Genomic DNA, 18,590 nt, shown 5'->3' with positions numbered 1-18,590 from the left:
GAAAGGAGGGTATCTGGCCTGAAGACATCTGGAGGAAACAAGAGGACAAATTCAATGGCTTAAGAGTTCACGATTCTCGTCTACACCTACTGAGCAGTTTTGAGTTATCTTTGACTGTACTTCCTCTCCCAAAGCACGTAGATTGTTTCTATATATAAGTCCATCTTGTATTTATTGTTGGTCTTAGTGAAGGAGAAATACTGGAATATTCTTGTATTCAAGAACCTAGCCCATATCTGTACAAGTAATAGAACTTCTTTAAGAACTGACAAGCTTTTTTTTATATTGGACTCTATATCAAGTGATAATGTAGATGCATAGACTATTTTAGAAGTGTATGAGACCATCCCAAATAAAGGACTCTAGAAATCTAATGTATGTGCTGCTTTAGGTCAATTTGACACACATTAACTGAGCATCTGTACTAGTGAAGGAGTTTGCTAGCAGAGGAGAATATAAGAGATAACAAAGATAGCTAAGATAGCACCTGACTCAAAGATTCAATCAGTATGTATTCTAGTATAATGTAGATGATGATATTGTGTATAATGATGTAATATAATTCATATTGCTTCACTGGCAATCATATTACAATATAGAAATGTCATTGAAGTAACATGCTATACACCTTCAATTTACAAAATGTAACATGTCAAATTTATCAAATAAAATCAGTATGTGCTTAATAAGTACTTGCTTACTGCAAACAGTGCTCCCTTCCTCCAAGGAGCTCACAATCCCTGGGGCCTGTGACTTTGTTTTGTATGTTATGCAAAAATTTTAGAATTTAATGAGATGTCACAAATACAGTACCATAGCAAGTAATAAGAAACTACCCTGGTGTATACCAAATAAGATTTTTTAATTTTGTTGTTTGTATGTTAATCATTGTTTTTTAGATAAACACCTTTAAAAATAGAAATGAATATGGTACAAATATGCTAGAATTTCCCATTTTAGGAATGGCCAGCTGCAGGTGCTATTTGATTAGATTGTTCTGTTGTAAGTTCCTAGAGATATGCTCGTTTATGTTTCTTGCTATAAAATATGTTCAAATGCAACACAGATGCTCTTCTATACCGTTGACATGGTGAAACCAAGTGTGGTTCAGGGCCTTTGCATTGCCTTTGCATTGCATTATAGACCTTGGAACTGTCCTTTTCTATAGAATCCTACTAATTTTTGGCATCCCTAGATTAATGGGTCTCAGTGTATTTAATTTTTAAATTGTTTCCTTCAACCAGCATTTATTTGATGCTTACTAGATGGAAAGCCTTGACAACAGTATGTTAGTCTGTAAGTTATTTACAATATGGAAAATCATATATGACCTTACAGGTGGTTTTAGTAGAGGCACACTATTGATCACATTTGCCAAATAAACAAAAATAGTTGGATAATCAGTCTTTGTAGTGTTTTTTGGCCGAGCACAATAGTGAATGAGACAAAAATAAGTTGAGAAGCATTTTCTTTGAGCAATCAAACAGCTTAATGTTATGCCACAGAGCCTAAGATGAGTACTAAAAGAAAAAACAAAGCTGATTATTGAAATTGGAGAATTTCAAAATGGGCCTAGCTTAAAAACTGTACAAGAAATAAAACATCTAAACTCATACATCTGGTTCAGTTCAGTTCAGTCGCTCAGTCATGTCCGACTCTTTGCGACCCCACGAATCACAGCATGCCAGGCCTCCCTGTCCATCACCAACTCCCGGAGTTCACTCAAACTCATGTCCATCGAGTCGGTGATGCCATCCAGCCATCTCATCCTCTGTCGTCCCCTTCTCCTCCTGCCCCCAATCCCTCCCAAGCATCAGGGTCTTTCCAATGAGTCAACTCTTTGCATGAGGTGGCCAACGTATTGAAGTTTCAGCCTCAGCATCAGTCCTTCCAAAGAACACCCAGGACTGATCTCCTTTAGCATGAACTGGTTGGATCTCCTTGCAATCCAAGGGACTCGCAAGAGTCTTCTCCAACACCACAGTTCAAAAGCATCAATTCTTCGGCGCTCAGCTTTCTTCACAGTCCAACTCTCACATCCATACATGACCACTGGAAAAACCATAGCCTTGACTAGACGGACCTTGGTTGGCAAAGTAATGTCTCTGCTTTTGAATATGCTATCTAGGTTGGTCATAACTTTCCTTCCAAGGAGTAAGCTTCTTTTAATTTCATGGCTGCATGAAGTTAAAATATTAAGAGGTGATTTTCTGGGAAAGGAGAGGTCAGGGACATGTAGTTTTAAATTGCAGTTGTAATTGCTTGTTAATCTAGCCTGATATTTCAGTTGTCAAATCCAAGTAAATTACTTTGTTTTTCAGGGATGTTTCACCAAAAAATGGTCTTAAGACGTTTTTTTCTCGAGAAAATTATAAAGATCAGTCCATGGCTCCAAGTTTAAAAGAACTATGTATTTTATCTAGCAGGTAATATGCTTATTTATTTGGTTATTTATATCCATATTTGATATTTTTCTGATACTTGAAGTTTTATATCTGTCTATATCCACTATGAAACATTTGAATTATAGGAATGTAAAAATTAGAAAATAGAAGAACTTAGTATCCTCAAAAGACCACTCTTTGGTGTACATATGTAACATCTTTTAAGACCTTTCTCTACACGTGAACAGATGCATATTAAAATGGGGAGAGTTCCCTGGATATCCAGTGATTAGGATTCCATGCTTTTGCTGCTGAGGGCCTGGGTTCAATCCCTTGTCAGGGAACAAGCCATGCAGTATGTGGCCCAAAAAAGAGGGGGAGTGGGGGTGGAAATCACACTATAAATACTATAAACACTATAAAACTTTTGCAATTTGTTTTTTTCATTTAACATAATACTTCAGGTATTTTGTGCCCCTATATTACCTCAGTCTTCTTATGGCTACATATTACTTTACAGAGATACTTTTAATTCTTTTAGTTAGTTTTACATTGTAAAATGTTTGTGCAGTTTTAAACAGTAACATTTATAAATTTCTTGTAATTATTTCTATAAGATAAATTTATAGAAATTGAATTATTTGGGCGGATACTATAAACATTTTGTATTTTAATAGATACCACCAAATTGCCATAGATGTCATACGTCCAAATTTCTGGTATGAAAATGTGTATTGTGACAATAATAATTTCCCCTTCTCACTGCTTACCTGCCTATAACAGCTCTTCTTTCCTTTGTGATTGGCTGCTTCTACTCTATTGTGGATGAATCTTAAAGTTGAGTCATGAAGTTTACTAGAAAGAAGTGATAATATGCCAGATGAAGAATTGGGGAGCTCCCTTAGGAGAGCTCAATGTCTACTTTCATCTTTCTCCACTCCTTTTGCAATGGAGGAAACATATTTCCACTCTCTGCATGGAATGGGACCCCATCTTTTCTACTTTTTCAATATCCTGTCAATTAGCATCCCCTGTTACTCCCACTTCTCTCTTTTGTTTTTGGGTGGGGGATACTTTGGTCAAGTGGTGCAAACTTGCAGGATCTTAGTTCTTCAACCAGGGATCAAACCAATGCCCCCTACAGTGGAAGCTCAGTCCTAACCACTAGACCATCAGGTCTTTGTTCCCTCTTTCTTCTCTCTTGATCAGTATTTAAGCATGCACAAGTTTGTCCTGTCTCAATCCCTGAATTTCACGTTCCCTCCTAGTTAGTTTGTTACCTCTTCTCTCATTTGTACTTAGACTTCTTTGTACTTGTATATGCTTGCTGGGAGGACATGAGGGACAAAAAAGCTGTAAGACCTACAGAAAACAGTTAACAAGATAGCATTACCAAAAATTACTTTAAATGGATTAAATGCTTCAGCCAAAAGACAGATTTGGAGCATCTGTTTGAGAAACAGAATGGGGCGGGGGTGGCGGGGAGAACAACTTCCCTTTACTGCACATCCCATTGCACTTGCTTTCACTAAACATCTCACTACGATCTGTCTCCTACCCTCACTAGGCTGTTAAAACTACTCCTCTAAAGATAATGAGCTATTTTCTATGGAGATATCTCACTCTCTAATTTTCCTTCTAGTTTTCTGGTGACTGTGGTATTTCTTAGTGGGATCAATTCATTACTACCACTGATGTTCATTTAGGCTGTTTTCATTCCTTTACTATTACAAACAGCATCCTTTTTATATACATGCTGCTATAAGGATAAGTTCCTATGAAAGGAAGAGGCGTGTGTGATTTTAATTTTTATAGATATTGCCAGATTGCCATTAAAAACATTAAACAAGTCCTTTTTTGATTCCATCAGATAAATAGATAAGTTCAAATAAAGGCAAGCAGAAATTGTATTAATAAGACGTTTTCAGAATTGCGTTAAAGAGGCAGTTTCAGGAGCAACATTTCTTGCCAAAGTGCAAGAAATTATTGTCTTTGCAAGTGTCAACTACAAAAGGTTAAGACTGTAAATTCCTTATCAGTGTGCATCTATGAATATTTTTCAGAAGCTATTTCTGTTATCCAACTTGTACCACTTCTTGGAGATAACTAACTTCTTAAAACTTATTACCAGTTAAACAATTGCCTTTGTTTATTTGAATCTAAGAATGCCTACCAATACTCATGTCCTGAGATTTAGTGCACATATATCTTTACTCATAAAAAAAAACTCACTTTTATTAATTTTTATCTCAGCCTCATCTTTCGAGACTAAAAATTTCCAGTACTAGTCTTATTCATTCTGCTTCTTAAATATTTTATGATTCTTTGTCAATCTGGTTCTGTTCAGCATATCCCAAGTGTGGGTTATAGTCTGAAATATGTAAAGGAGAGGACATATTACTGGAAGCTGAGTACACTTAACTCCTAAAATCTTTTTTTCTTATAGTAAGAATGAACTTTCAGACTATATTTAATTACCAGTTTTCTTGATGGAAAAAAACTAGAAAGAATGTAAATTTATTAGTCCTAATTTTGCAATTTTTATGTTCTATAAATAACATATTTGGGAAAATAGTGATACCTCTGTTTATGCTACTTTTAACAACATGAGGTTTTTATTCAACACTTCTCCCTCCACTAAAAGGTAAAAATTTGCCTTTAAAAAAATTAGTTTCTGGTTATAGATATTTATAACTGAGTTTTAAGGCAGCAAAAGGGAAAGTAGCTTCAAATACAAAAAAAGAAGAAAAAATTTTACCATGTTTAATGTACATAAGTAAATCAAATTCAGTGGGTACAGGTAGACTTGAGATGGGAGCTAGAAGTACCATTTCCAAATGCTACTTAAAGAAGCTACCCAAACCAGGAGACTTTAAAGCATAGGAAGCAAAAAGTTTTGAATTCTGCCTTTTTTTCATGGAAACTTAAGGTAAAAAAGGAGAATGGGTAGTTGACAAAATGAAGGAAGAAAACTTCAAACTATCAACTTAAATTAAATATAATGCTGTAAATGTGGATAGAGAAACCCTGTCAGATGCTTTTGGCTTGCGCCCTGATGAAGATTTTGACAGCAGTGCACACAGAAATGATCTTGATGCACTGCCATTTCATTCTTTGCTGAATGTAGCCAATTTAAACTGCTAGAATTTCTTGACATTTCTATGCTGGCATATCTGAGTCAGCATCTTGTTGCTGCAGCAGCTTAATTAAATTTGCCAGTTGGTGCCACAAGGACAGACATGTTCTCATATTCAGAGAGACAGCTGTGAAGCAGTATTGTTAAGAGTTGCGGACACAATACTGTTAGGTTTGAATAGCTCTCAAGACATTTTCTAGTGAGAAATCAATTTTCTGTAATACATTTCTCCCAAGATCAGCAGTTAATATTCATTTTGTTAACCTAAAATATGCTTATTTTTATACAGTTATTGGAGAAACTTTAGTAGCTAAGTATGTCTTCACCTCTATTATTTTCAGAGCCAATCTAAGCATCCTTATTTTAATTTCCAATATTCTTTTTCTGTTCACTAACCTGCTCTCTTGATTAGTTTTCCATACAGTTTAGTTCTAAAAGAGTAGTCTTGAATACTTTGCTTACTGGGGGGACTCTTAAGTTTTTTTTTTTTTTTTTAAGAATTTTGAAATTTTTACCATATTTATTCTAGTATTTTAAAGGTGATCTAAAACACATTAGTGGTAGTTTTAGATGGGGTTTGTCTCACCCTTCATCCAGACACTGATATTGGTAATTCTCAGACTTACGAGGCTGAAACTCTCCTACTTTGTGTGACAAATGTTAATAAGAAATAAGACACCTCTTTGCTATGAATTGAAATTCATAGATATTAGTAGCCACAGACATAATACTTTAAAATAATGCCTTATATGAAATAAAAGGAAAATCATTTTTATCATGTACTATAGTAGATGCTACTGCAGTAGAAGATTTAATGAAGTAGTCAGATGCACCAGCTGACATGAATAAAATTGGATTTAAGATAAACTGTATCACAAAAAAAAATCATAATAAAAGTAAAATTTATTGCTGGATAAATAACAATACAATAATAATAACAGACCACACTTATTTGTATATGAGAAGGGAAAGTTTGAAATGACCTCTGAATGTTGTGCAGGACACTACCACACATTATAAAAATCTAGTATTCCTGACCTCTAAATGCCTTCTATTCTTCTATTTTGGGACAACCCAGATACATGCACAGGATTTCAGAATGCTCTGAGGGTTAATACTGTTAGATTGAAAATCATTGCTCTGGATCTTTCTTTCCCCTCCCCTTTCTTCCTCTTAATCCCTGATTTCCATATCCTTAGGATTCTCCCCAGTCACCTAGTCAATATGTTCAGTTTGGAAACCCAAGGTCTCCATAGTCACATTGTATTGATGTACGTATTTACTTCTCTTTCTTCCCCATCCATTTGCCTGATCCACTTGATTATAAAATCCTAGAGAGTAGAGACTTATCGCACTCAGTGTTGGTTGTATGGTTGTATGTCTACTACCCAGCATAGGGCTGGCGTGTGGTAGTCACTCAAAATAAGTACTAATGAATGGAGGAATGAAGAATGAATCAGCAGACATTCATCCTATCATTAGTTTCCCTTCCTTTTGGTTATTGTTGTTTAGTTTGGAACCAAATCATAGGTAGGGTACAGTTACTGTGGTGGAAATTAAAGTTGCAGAGGCTAAGAAAATGTAGTTTTGTGTGTGTAATTTAAGACTCTTATGAAAAATGTAGATTATAACACTGAATAGCAATAACAGAGACAGAATATGTACCAGGTAAGAAATTTGTGTTCATGAACCTTAACTGGGTTAATAAGGTGATTTTTTTTTTTAATTGGGGGTAGCATTTTAGAAATAAATATGGTAACAGGTTCTCTGGAGAAGGCAATGGCACCCCACTCCAGCACTCATGCCTGGAAAATCCCATGGACGTAGGAACCTGGTGGGCCTCAGTCCATGGGGTCGCTAAGAGTTGGACAAGACCGAGCGACTTCACTTTCACTTTTCACTTTCATGCATTGGAGAGGGAAATGGCAACCCACTCCAGTGTTCTTGCCTGGAGAATCCCAGGGACGGGGGAGCCTGGTGGGCTGCCGTCTATGGAGTTGCACAGAGTTGGACACGACTGAAGCAACTTAGCAGCAGCAGCAGCAGCACGCCAAGATTTCCTGTATTTATACAAGACATTTCTATCGACTCAGCCACATGCATGAGTGATAGAGGATTATACAACTTTTTTCAAACAACTATTGCTTCCATAGAATATATCCACATAGTGTTCAGACTTTCTTTTTAATTCTTGAGATAATAAATGCAGAGGAAACCAGAAAATTTAGAATCTCAATGAATTTGTGAACTGCAAGTTTGTGACCTCATCCTATCCTGTTCCTCTTGGCTTTTGTTCACTACATTAACTGATATATCTTATTGAAGAATTTAAGTATTAAAAAGCAACTTGCATTGTAATAAAATGTAAATCCAAAATACCTGCATATGTAATTGGCAAGAGTGATTAACTAACCCCTCTTCAATAAAGGGGAGAAACTTCCAAACTGAATAACTTGTTTCAGGATATGCCTCTTCCTCTCCATCAGATAATTGAAGGTAGACTTGTGATATGATCCTATCCTACAGAATACTTAATTTATACTAAATGGCTAAATATCAAAATGCAGGTGGCAGAGTTAGATAATAATCCAGAATTTAGTCTGTTAATCACTCTATATTCTCCCTGGTGATTGAGAATCATGAAGTTTCATGATAGTAATCTTCTTATGAAAAGCACATATTTGTAAACTGTATTTTTTTTTTCCAGACGTATAGGAGAAAATTTGAATGCCTCAGCAGGTTCTGTAGAAAATGAGCCGACAGTTAATTCAGCAGCTCAAGCAAAGGAAAAAGTTAAAACCACAGTTGGAATGGTTCTTCTTCCAAAACCAAGAGTTCCTTATCCTCGTTTCTCTCGTTTCTCACAGAGAGAACAGAGAAATTATGTGGATTTATTGGTTAAATATGCAAAAGTCCCTCCAAATTCCAAAACTGTTGGAATAAATAAAAATGACTACTTGCAATACTTGGTACGTATTCTGTTCTTCAACTTCCATAAAAAATATTTAAAAGTTAGGAAGTATTTTAAATTTGTTTTTAGGTACAATAAATATTATTAATAAAAATTAAAAATAAAAGGAATTTAATTGACAGAATATTAATGCTTTAATTCTGTTCTTTATTCTATTATAGTTAAGGCATTTTGCTCTAGTTCTGAGTATATTTCACCCTAGTTCACGTTAAGTACTAGTAGTAGAACTTTACCTTGAATCACTTTAAAATTTTTGTGTAATCATTACTTTAGTTAAGTAGTTTCCGAATTCTCAGTTATGTGTTGCTGTGTTGAACATCACTGTTGCAAACTCATTGTTCATATCTGTGATCATTTCCTTGAGATAAATTCTTAGAAATATAATTACAAGATGAAAAACTATACATGTTCTTAAGGCTTTGAGCTGCAGTTATACATGAGCAAATCGTTCTGCAATAATTTTAAACCAATTTGTATATACCACTATTGTACAAAGGTTTTTCCAGAATATCTTCACTAATACTGAACATATGGGGAAAAAATGGCAATCTCTTGCTTTATATTATAGTGGTTACTAATGAAAATAAACACTTTGCATGTGTTTATAAGCCATTTCTAATTCTTGTTTTGTAACTTGCCTATTCATATGTGTGCTTATTTTTCCATTTGAGTGTTTGTCCCTTTTTATGTTAATTCAGAACATTTTATTAAATTAATGTATTTCTGAAATTATTTAAAATTAATGTATTTCTGTAATTCTGTATTAATGTAATTTCTGATTGTAGTGTTAGTCATCAGCTTTTCTCTTTTTGCACAGTTAACTGTTTTGTGATTTCTGCTTTGGATATGATAATTTAAGTTCAAATTATTAATGCATTGATTGAGAAGTGATTGTTTTTAACTAGGCATCTTATTCCAAGATGTGTCTATTTCTTTTTTCAAAATCAGGAAATGAAAAAACATGTGAATGAAGAAGTTACAGAATTCCTAAAATTTTTGCAGAATTCTGCAAAGAAATGTGCCCAGGATTATAATATGCTTTCTGACGATGCTTGTCTCGTCACAGAGGTAAAGAAAAGTCACATTTATTTAAGCTGCCAAGTGATAGGCAATAGCAGCATTTTAAAATGTGTGATGATTTTCCAAAAGTATATATTAATGTTGTCAAATTAGAGACCAAATTGTATATAGGTCTTTTATTCATCATGTATTTAAGTGATGGAAATACTAGAAATAATAACACCTCAAAATCAGACACTACAGTATATTCATATATTTTCTTTTAATGATCTAGCTACTGTATTTGAGTTGTATTTTACTCATATGGATGATTTAATGTGATGAACTGATTTGCCTTAGGAGAGAATGGGGTTTAAGGGGTTATCTTAGTCCTTAAAAATCTGAATGATCCTTTAGAACTGAATCATAAATTTGTGTTCACTATCCTCATGGTAAACAGCCACCAGATGATAAATTTCATCAGATAATTTTTTATTATTATATTTAAATTATTCATGCAGATATATTAGCAAAAATAAAAAATGCATGGAAATCGCTCTGCCTTGCAACCTCCCATCATTTAGTGGACACAGTAAAAATTTAGAGTTGTAGTATTCATCTAAACATATCAACCCTAGTCTGAATTATTTTTAAGCCTTTAAAACTAGTCTCTGTACAAATCAATGTGATACACTTAATAGTATTGAAATCTACACTTAAAAATGGTTAAGATGTAGATTTTAAGGGTATTTTACCACTTTTATAAAATAAACATGTTTATTAACAAAGTACATTATTTGATAGCTAGCAATCAGCTTTAAGTCTTTTTACCCAGATTGACTTGGCAGCACATTGTCTTGTTACGTTTTATATCTCACCCCAAAGACTCACTGATATTTAACTAATTTTTTATTGTTTTCAAATTTTAATTTTATGGTATGAAATGTACCTATGGGAAAGTATTTAGAACAAATATATATAGCTTTCCAACAAATAATTATATAGTGAACACCTTTGTGACTCTTCCAAGTCAAGAAATAAAATGTTACCATTAACCTGAAAGCCCTCTGTATATCCCTCCTAAATAGTGTTTTCCCTTGTTGAAGAAATAATCACTGTGCCAAGTGACTTCTTTGATAATTTCCATGCCTTAAAAAAAATTTTTTTTGGTCGTTCAGGCTTTCTTTTGTCTGTTTTTAAATTTTATGTGAATTATTATTTTTTAATATTTATGTATTTACTTATCTGGCTGCATTGAGTCTTAGTTGTGGCACATGGGATCTCTGTTGTGTCATGTGGGATCTTTCATGGCAGGGCACAGACTCTCTAGTTGTGGTACATAGGCTCCAGAGTGTGCTGACCTCTGTACTTGTGGCATGTAGGCTTGGTTTCTCCATGGCCTGTAGGGTCTTAGTTCTCTGACTAGCGATCAAACTCACATACCCTGCGTTGCAAGGTGTTTTCTTAACCAGTGGACCACCTGGGGAGTCCCCCCTTTTGTACTATGTGAACAAAATTCTTGCTTTACTCAATAGTATGTTAGTGAGTTTCACGTATATATATGTGTGTGGTTGTATTTCATTCATTTTCATTTCTGTACATTTACGAATGCACATAAATAGTATATTCTGTTGATCAACATTTGGGCTGTTTGTACAGAGAATAGACTTACAGACTTGGGGAGAGGGGAGGAGAGCGTGAGATGTATGGAAAGAGTAACATGGAAACTTACATTACCATATGTAAAATAGATAGCCAACAGGAATTTGCTCTGTGGCTCAGGAAACTCAAACAGGGACTCTGTATCAACCTAGATGGGTGGGATAGGGAGGGAGATAGGAGGGAGGCTCAAAAGGCAGGGGATATATGTATACCTATGGCTGATTCATATTGAGGTTTGCCAGAAAACAACAAAATTCTGTAAAGCAATTATCCTTCAATTAAAAAATAAATAAATTTTTAAAAATTGGGACTGTTTCTAGATTTGAGCTATTCAAGGCAGTGCCCCTGTGAAAATTGTCAATACATGTCTCTTTGCACATGTGCACACATTTCTGCTGGATATGTGATTAGGAATGAAATTGTGGGCATAGCATAGGCACATCTTCAACTTCAGTAGATAATGTTAGACTGTTTTCCAAACTGGTTACGCTACTTTACATTCTACCTATCAGGTTTTGAGAAGTTTTCACTCCACATTCTCAACAAATTGATACTTAGTCATGTTAGTTTTAATCAAGCTAGAGGATAGAGTGCTCTGTACAAAAGACTGTATATCTTTTCACGTGTCTTTTGGTCATTTCTTATGAATTGATTGTTCAGGTTTTTCCCTTTATTCTATTGTATTTTCCCTTTTTGTTACTAATCTGTGGGAGTTTTTTGAATATTGTAAATACGGAAGTTTTATGGCTTGAATAGTAGTCCCTCCTTCAACTCAGTTTCACTTTCCTCAGTTTCAGTTATCCATGAGTGGAAAATTGCAGAAATAATTCATCACATATCATTTTGAGTAGCATGATGAACTCTCAGCATCCTGCTTCAGCCCACCTGGAATGTGAATCATCCTTTTGTCTAGCATCTCCCACCCATGAGTCTCTTAGTAACCACCTCGGTTATCAGATGACCGTTGAGGTAACACAGTGCTTGTGTTCAAGTCACCCTTACTTTGCTTGATAATAGCCCAGTAATGCCACTGTAGTGACGCTGGCAATTTGGGTATGTCATAAAGAAGCCACAGAGTGTTTCCTTTAAGTAAAAAGGCGAAAGTTCTCAATTTAGTAAGGAAAGAACAAAAATCATATGCTGAAGTTGCTAAAATTTACATCAGAAACAAATCTTCTATCCATGAAATTATAATGAAGGAAAAAGAAATTTGTGTTTTGTTGCCCCACCTCAAACTGCCAAAGTTACAGCTGCAGTGCTTAGTTAAGACTGAAGAGACCTTGATTTTGTAAGATATTTTGAGGGCCAAGGCCACATGCATATAACTTATTACAATATCACTGTAATTCTGTTTTTATTTTTTTTTAGTCTCTTACTGTGCCTAATTTTTAAATTTATCATAGATATATATGGATAGGAAATAATATTTGGTTTTACCCATGATTTCAGACATCCACTGAGGGTCTTAGAGTATATCCCTCTTGGATAAAGGAAACTACTGTATACATTGGATGTTTTTTCCTTTACCTGATAAAACAGTTTCTTTTAATCTACCAGTTACCCCCCATATTTTTTTTTCCCTTTAGCTATCTAATCAAGAACCTGGATCATTTGACCTGTAGACTTTCCTATAGTCTAGATTTTGATAATTACATATTCATAATAATCCTCAACATGTTCCTCTTTGCTCTGTATTTCTTAGAAATTGTCAACTGGATCCAAAACTTGATCAGAATTATAGTCTTGCCAAAGGGATTGAACATATTTAGATGGTGGTGTATTCTTTAATCAGTTGACATATAATGTCTGATTTTGAGATGTTAGGAGCTATTGATGTTTAATGCCTGGATTCATTGATTCACTTGGTCTGCAAAATTATAAGATTCTATTTGCATCATTTATTTTTATTCGTTAGTTGGAATAATTTTATGAAGATATTTTTCCTCATCTACTGTTTGGCTTCCCTTTTCATGTAGAAGAAAAACTGCTAGATTCTTTATCAGTTTTCAAAAACATAATTGGCCCCTTCTTACTTTACAATGGTGATCACTGTTTTTTTAAAAATATTATTAAATCATGAAGATAAGTATATTTGATGGGTTTTAGTCCACTACAATTATCCTTTTTGAAACTCAGATAATACCAGCTTTGAACAGTGATGGGTTCTTCATACTGGCTTCGAGTCATTCTAGAAGTCTTTGAAGCTTGTTTTGTACAATACCTAACTGAGCCCTGGAATCAGGAAGCTCCTAGAGCCTTAGTTTCTAGTGGTATTTCAAGACTACAGTCTGGGCACTGGGGATGCTCACTGCACCTACATTGATCAGTGCTTCTGAGAATATTTCAGTTTATGGAGCTAGAAAAAGTATGTTTTAAAGAAAAAAATGGACTTACCTGGTGGTCCACTTGCTAAGATTCCATGCTCCCAATGCAGGGGGCCTGGGTTCAATCCCTAATGAAGGAACCCCATGCCACAACTAAGACCCAGCATAGCCAAATAAATAAAAGTTTTTAAAACTTTTTATTTTGTATTGATTTATAGCCCATTAACAATGTTGTGAAGTCTCAGGTGAACAGCGAAGGGACTCAACCATCCATGTACATGTATCCATTCTCCCCCAAACTCCTCTCTCATCCAGGCTGCCACCTAACGTTGAGCAGAGTTCCACGTGCATGTTCTTGTTGCTTATCCATTTTAAATATGTCGGTGTGTACATGACCATACCGAACTACCTAACTGACCCCTATCCCTTTCAAACAGTGTATTTTCTCTGGATATATGCCCAGGAATGTGATTGTAGGGTCATATGATAATCCTGTCTCTTTTTTAAACCAACCTGCATTATTATTTTATGTGGGCAATATTTGTCTTCATTTAACTACAAATTTGGACCTTTTTTTGCCTTTCCCTCTCCTTTTTTCAAATATACATTCTGAGATCCTCTTCATTATTCCTAAAATGCTTTATGTTCTAGATGTTCCTTTCGTGAAAATCTCCTGGTGGTGAACCATCTTCTTTTTTATTTACCTGGAAATATTTTTACTTTGTTCTCATTTTAATAAGATAGCTTTAGTCCATACATGGTTCTAAGTTGACAGTTTGTTTTATTTCTCAGTGTTTGATGATATAATTCTCCTGTTTCTGGCTCATGTATTATTGAAAAATGTATTGTTTAATTGTCAATTTCTTTTACGGAATTTGTCTTTTCTCTCTGATTGCTTTTTATTTTTGATATATTACAGTGTCATTACAATGTACTTTATAAAAAGAAAATTCTACTTGGTTCATTGTGTCTCTTTATCTGTATATTTAAATTCATAATCAATTCTTTAAAATTCTCAGCCATTTTCTTTTTTTTTTTAAACTTTACAATATTGTATTGGTTTTGCCATACATCAACATGAATCCACCATGGGTATACACGTGTTCCCCATCCTGAACTCCCCTCCCACCTCCTTCAGCCATTTTCAATTAATTGCTTCTTTTTCATTTTCTCAAGTCTTTTTTTGGGATTCCCAAACTTATTAGGTTTCAGTCTGTCTTATATTTCTCTTTTTTTGGTGTGGTAAAATATATAACAAAATTTACCATTTTAACCATTTTTAAGGATCGTTCAGTAGCATTAAATACTTGAACACTGTTGTGAATAGATTTTCATCCTTTATTCCCAAACTATTCCATCTTCTCAAACTGAAACTATATTCATTAAATAACTCATCATTTGCCCTCCACAGTCCCTTACAACCACCATTCTACTTTTTATTTCTATGAATTTAACTTCACGAGGTACCTTATAAAAGTGGGTCATTACAGTGTTTGTCCTTTTGTGATTGGTTTATTTTACTTAGCATAATGCCTTCAGAATTCAACCATGTTGTAGCTTGTGTCAGAATTTCCTTACCTTTTTTAAAAAATTCATTTTAATTATGGTAAAATACATATAACATTAAATTTACTGGCTTAATCATTTTTTAAATGTGCAGTTCTATAGTATTAACTACATTCATATTTTTGTATGGCCAATCTCCAGAACTCTTTTCATCCTGTAAAACTGAAACTATCCCTGTCTCTGAACTGTTTCTATTCACAACACTTCTGAAACCATTTATGTGGGATTTTTCCCTCATACCAATCGATTCTCCAACTCTTGAGACACTGAGCCTAGAGTCTCCATGACTCACCCCTGCCTTGAGTTCATTAATTAGGTAGAATGGCTTAGAGAACACAGGAAAGTATTTTACCTGCTATTTCCAGTTTAATATAAAGAATACAACTGAGGAACAGCCAAATGGAAGAGAAAGATGCATAACGCAAGTTGTGAGGGAAGAGGCACGGAGCTTCCATGCCCTTTCCAAGCACACTACCCTCCCAAACCTCCGTGTCTTCAACCCAGAAGCTCTCTGGATCCCATTCTTGAGATTGTTGAGGGGGGGCTTCTGTGGGGATTACTTAGTGGTATGCTTGATCAAATCGTTGGCTACTTGTGACTAGCTGCCTATGGGCCTTTTGTCATCTTATTAGCATAAAGAAGACATTCTTATCACTTAGGAGATTCCAAGAGCTTTAGGAGCTATGTGTCAGGAATAAGGAACAAACACAAACTAGTTCTTACTGTATCACACACCATTTATTTTCTGTCTCTAAATTTGTCTGCTGTTTAGTTCAGTCACTCAGTCATGTCCGACTCTTTGCAACCCCATGAATCCCAGCACGCCAGGCCTCCCTGTCCATCACCAACTCCCGGAGTTCACTCAAACGTCCATCAAGTCAGTGATGCCATCCAGCCATCTCATCCTCTGTCATCCCCTTCTCCTCCTGCCCCCAATCCCTCCCAGCATCAGAGTCTTTTCCAATGAGTCAACTCTTTGCATGAGGTGGCCAAAGTAGATACCCCCATATAAGTGGAATCATAAAGTATTTGTCTTTTTGTGATTGACTTACTTTACTTACCATAATGTCCTCAAGATTCATCCAGCTGTAGTGTGTGGCAGAACTTCCTTTCTAAGGGTGAATATTCCATTGTATGTATATGGACATTTTGTTTATCCATTGATAGACACTTGATTTGCTTCTGTTTTGAATAATGCTGCTGTGAATGTGGGTATATATATATCTATTAAGATCTCTGCTTCTCAAGCATTAAATGTAGCACTCTGATGTTCATCTCCCTACCTAATCTTAGAACTAGTTGAGACATTTGCTCTCAAGCCACTTCATGTGTTTCTTACTGCTCACTGCTCCTGTTTTTCCTCATTATAGGTATTTGGAGTTTATTTAGTTATGATTCTTGGAGATTCTTCTCGCTTTTACCAAGCCCAGCAATGCATGAAAATTGCTAGTTGTAACCTAGCCAGCATCTGTGTTATTTGGATAGGAGTGCTGTTCAAGATACTACTTTAGCATATTGCCAGAAGTAGTGTCTGTTAAATGTTAAGCTTGAAACATGTATGAAAATGTATTTTCTCTTTCTGGAGCATAATCATTTTCATCTTTCTTCGTAATGATGTGTACATGTATATGTTTTTGGTGTTTTTAATTTTCAGGATACTTTGAGTGTTAAATAATATTCGTGGGTGGGTGATGGGGATCAGCCTGAATCTCTTAACCTCATTTGTTCACTTAGTTGTTTTTCCAACGTAAGTAAATTATTAATTAAAATTTTTAAATTAAATATTTTAAGATCTTTTAGTTACTTAATACCTACCAGCTGTGAAATACCTTTAATACTATATAATATATCTGTTCAGTTCAGTCACTCAGCCGTGTCTGACTCTTTGCGACCCCATTAATCACAAAATACCAGGTCTCCCTGTCCATCACCAACTCCTGGAGTCCACCCAAACCCATGTCCATTGAGTCAGTGATGCCATCCAACTATCTCATCCTCTGTCGTTCCCTTCTCCTCCTGCCCTCAATCTTTCCCAGCATCAGGGTCTTTTCAAATGAGTCAGCTCTTCGCATCAGGTGGCCAAAGTATTGGAGTTTCAGCTTCAACATCAGTCCTTCCAATGAATACCCAGGACTGATCTCCTTTAGGATGGACTGGTTGGATCTCCTTATATGTAGTTCAAGGGCCTCTCAAGAGTCTTCTTCAACACCACAGTTCAAAAGCATCAATTCTGCGCTCAGCTTTCTTTATAGTCCAACTCTCACATCCATATGTGACCACTGGAGAAACCATAGCCTTGACTAGAGGGACCTTTGTTGACAAAGTATTATCTTTGCTTTTTAATATGCTGTCTAGGTTGGTCATAGCTTTCCTTCCAAGGAGTAACTTTCCTTCCTTTTAATTTCATGGCTGCAATCACCATCTGCAGTGATTTTTGGAGCCCAGAAAATAAAGTGAGCCACTGTTTCCACTGTTTCCCCATCTATTTGCCATGAAATGATGGGACCGGATGCCATGATCTTACTTTTCTGAATGTTGAGCTTTAAGCCAACTTTTTCACTCTCCTCTTTCACTTTCATCAAGAGGCTCTTTAGTTCTTTTTCTTCACTTTCTGCCATAAGCGTGGTGTCATCTGCATATCTGAGGTTATTGATATTTCTCCCGGCAATCTTGATTCCAGCCCCTGAGTATAGGTATAAAACTGTCATAGATTTACACTGAATTTTTCTTTTGCCATGATTACTGAGTAAACTTACTTAAAGACTGTGACACTCAACAGAGTTTTACCAAGAAAGATGTTTAGATAAATATCTAATCAAACAGATTCTCCATATTATCCTACATATGCCTTAACTGCAAGTAATATGTGTGTGTATGTGTGTGTTAATTGCTCAGTCACATCCAACTCTTGCTACCCCATGGACCGGAGCCTGTCCGGCTCCTCTGTCCCTGGAATTTTCCAGGCAGAAATACTGGAGTGGGTAGCCATTCCCTTCTTCAGGAGATCTTCCCAACCCAGGGCTCAAAGCCATGTCTTGTGCGTTGTAGGCATATTCTTTACCATCTGAGCCACCGGTGAAGCCCAGTTGCAAATAATATCCTGAATTAAATATCAGAGTCATTATTAAAAAGCATAGAATTGAGGGGAAAACTGTGAAAGATAGCAGGGAGAGAAGATTAAAGAAGAGGAGAAGATGATATGAAATTATATTTGAAAAGGTATTAGAGTAATGATACTGATTTGTAATGACACATTTTATAAATGTCTGAAGGGAAAGGGGATATAAAATATAAAAGTATACTTATTGCTGAAAGCTTTTGTGATACTCTATATTCTAAAAGGTTCAGATTAAAGTTTATTGAGAGATGAAGAAAAAACACATCCATTTGGTCCTCCATGTCTGCCAGTTCTGTGTCAGTCAATATGGATGGCTGATGGTACTATATACCATTTTATGTGAGCCATTTGAGCATCCTCAGATTTTGGTGTCCATGGAAGATTCCAGAGATACCGAGAGACAATTGTATCTTAGATGATAATGTAGTGT

General features: G+C 35.4%; 1 protein-coding gene across 3 annotated transcripts in view; it reads left to right on the top strand.

Moving 5' to 3' along the window:
- The window catches only part of ICE2 (interactor of little elongation complex ELL subunit 2), a 67,132-nt gene that overhangs the window by 4,159 nt on the left and 44,383 nt on the right, over window positions 1-18,590 (top strand). For all 3 annotated transcript variants that reach the window (XM_005903843.3, XM_070377999.1, XM_070377998.1), the window contains exons 3-5: window positions 2,322-2,426; window positions 8,228-8,489; window positions 9,440-9,559. In XM_005903843.3, coding sequence (XP_005903905.1) covers window positions 2,322-2,426; window positions 8,228-8,489; window positions 9,440-9,559 — 487 coding nt within the window. The remainder of the gene's footprint in view (window positions 1-2,321; window positions 2,427-8,227; window positions 8,490-9,439; window positions 9,560-18,590) is intronic.

Source organism: Bos mutus, chromosome 10, assembly GCF_027580195.1.
Source record: "Bos mutus isolate GX-2022 chromosome 10, NWIPB_WYAK_1.1, whole genome shotgun sequence".
Lineage (NCBI taxonomy): Eukaryota > Metazoa > Chordata > Mammalia > Artiodactyla > Bovidae > Bos > Bos mutus.
This window is presented reverse-complemented; position numbering and strand designations above follow the sequence as displayed.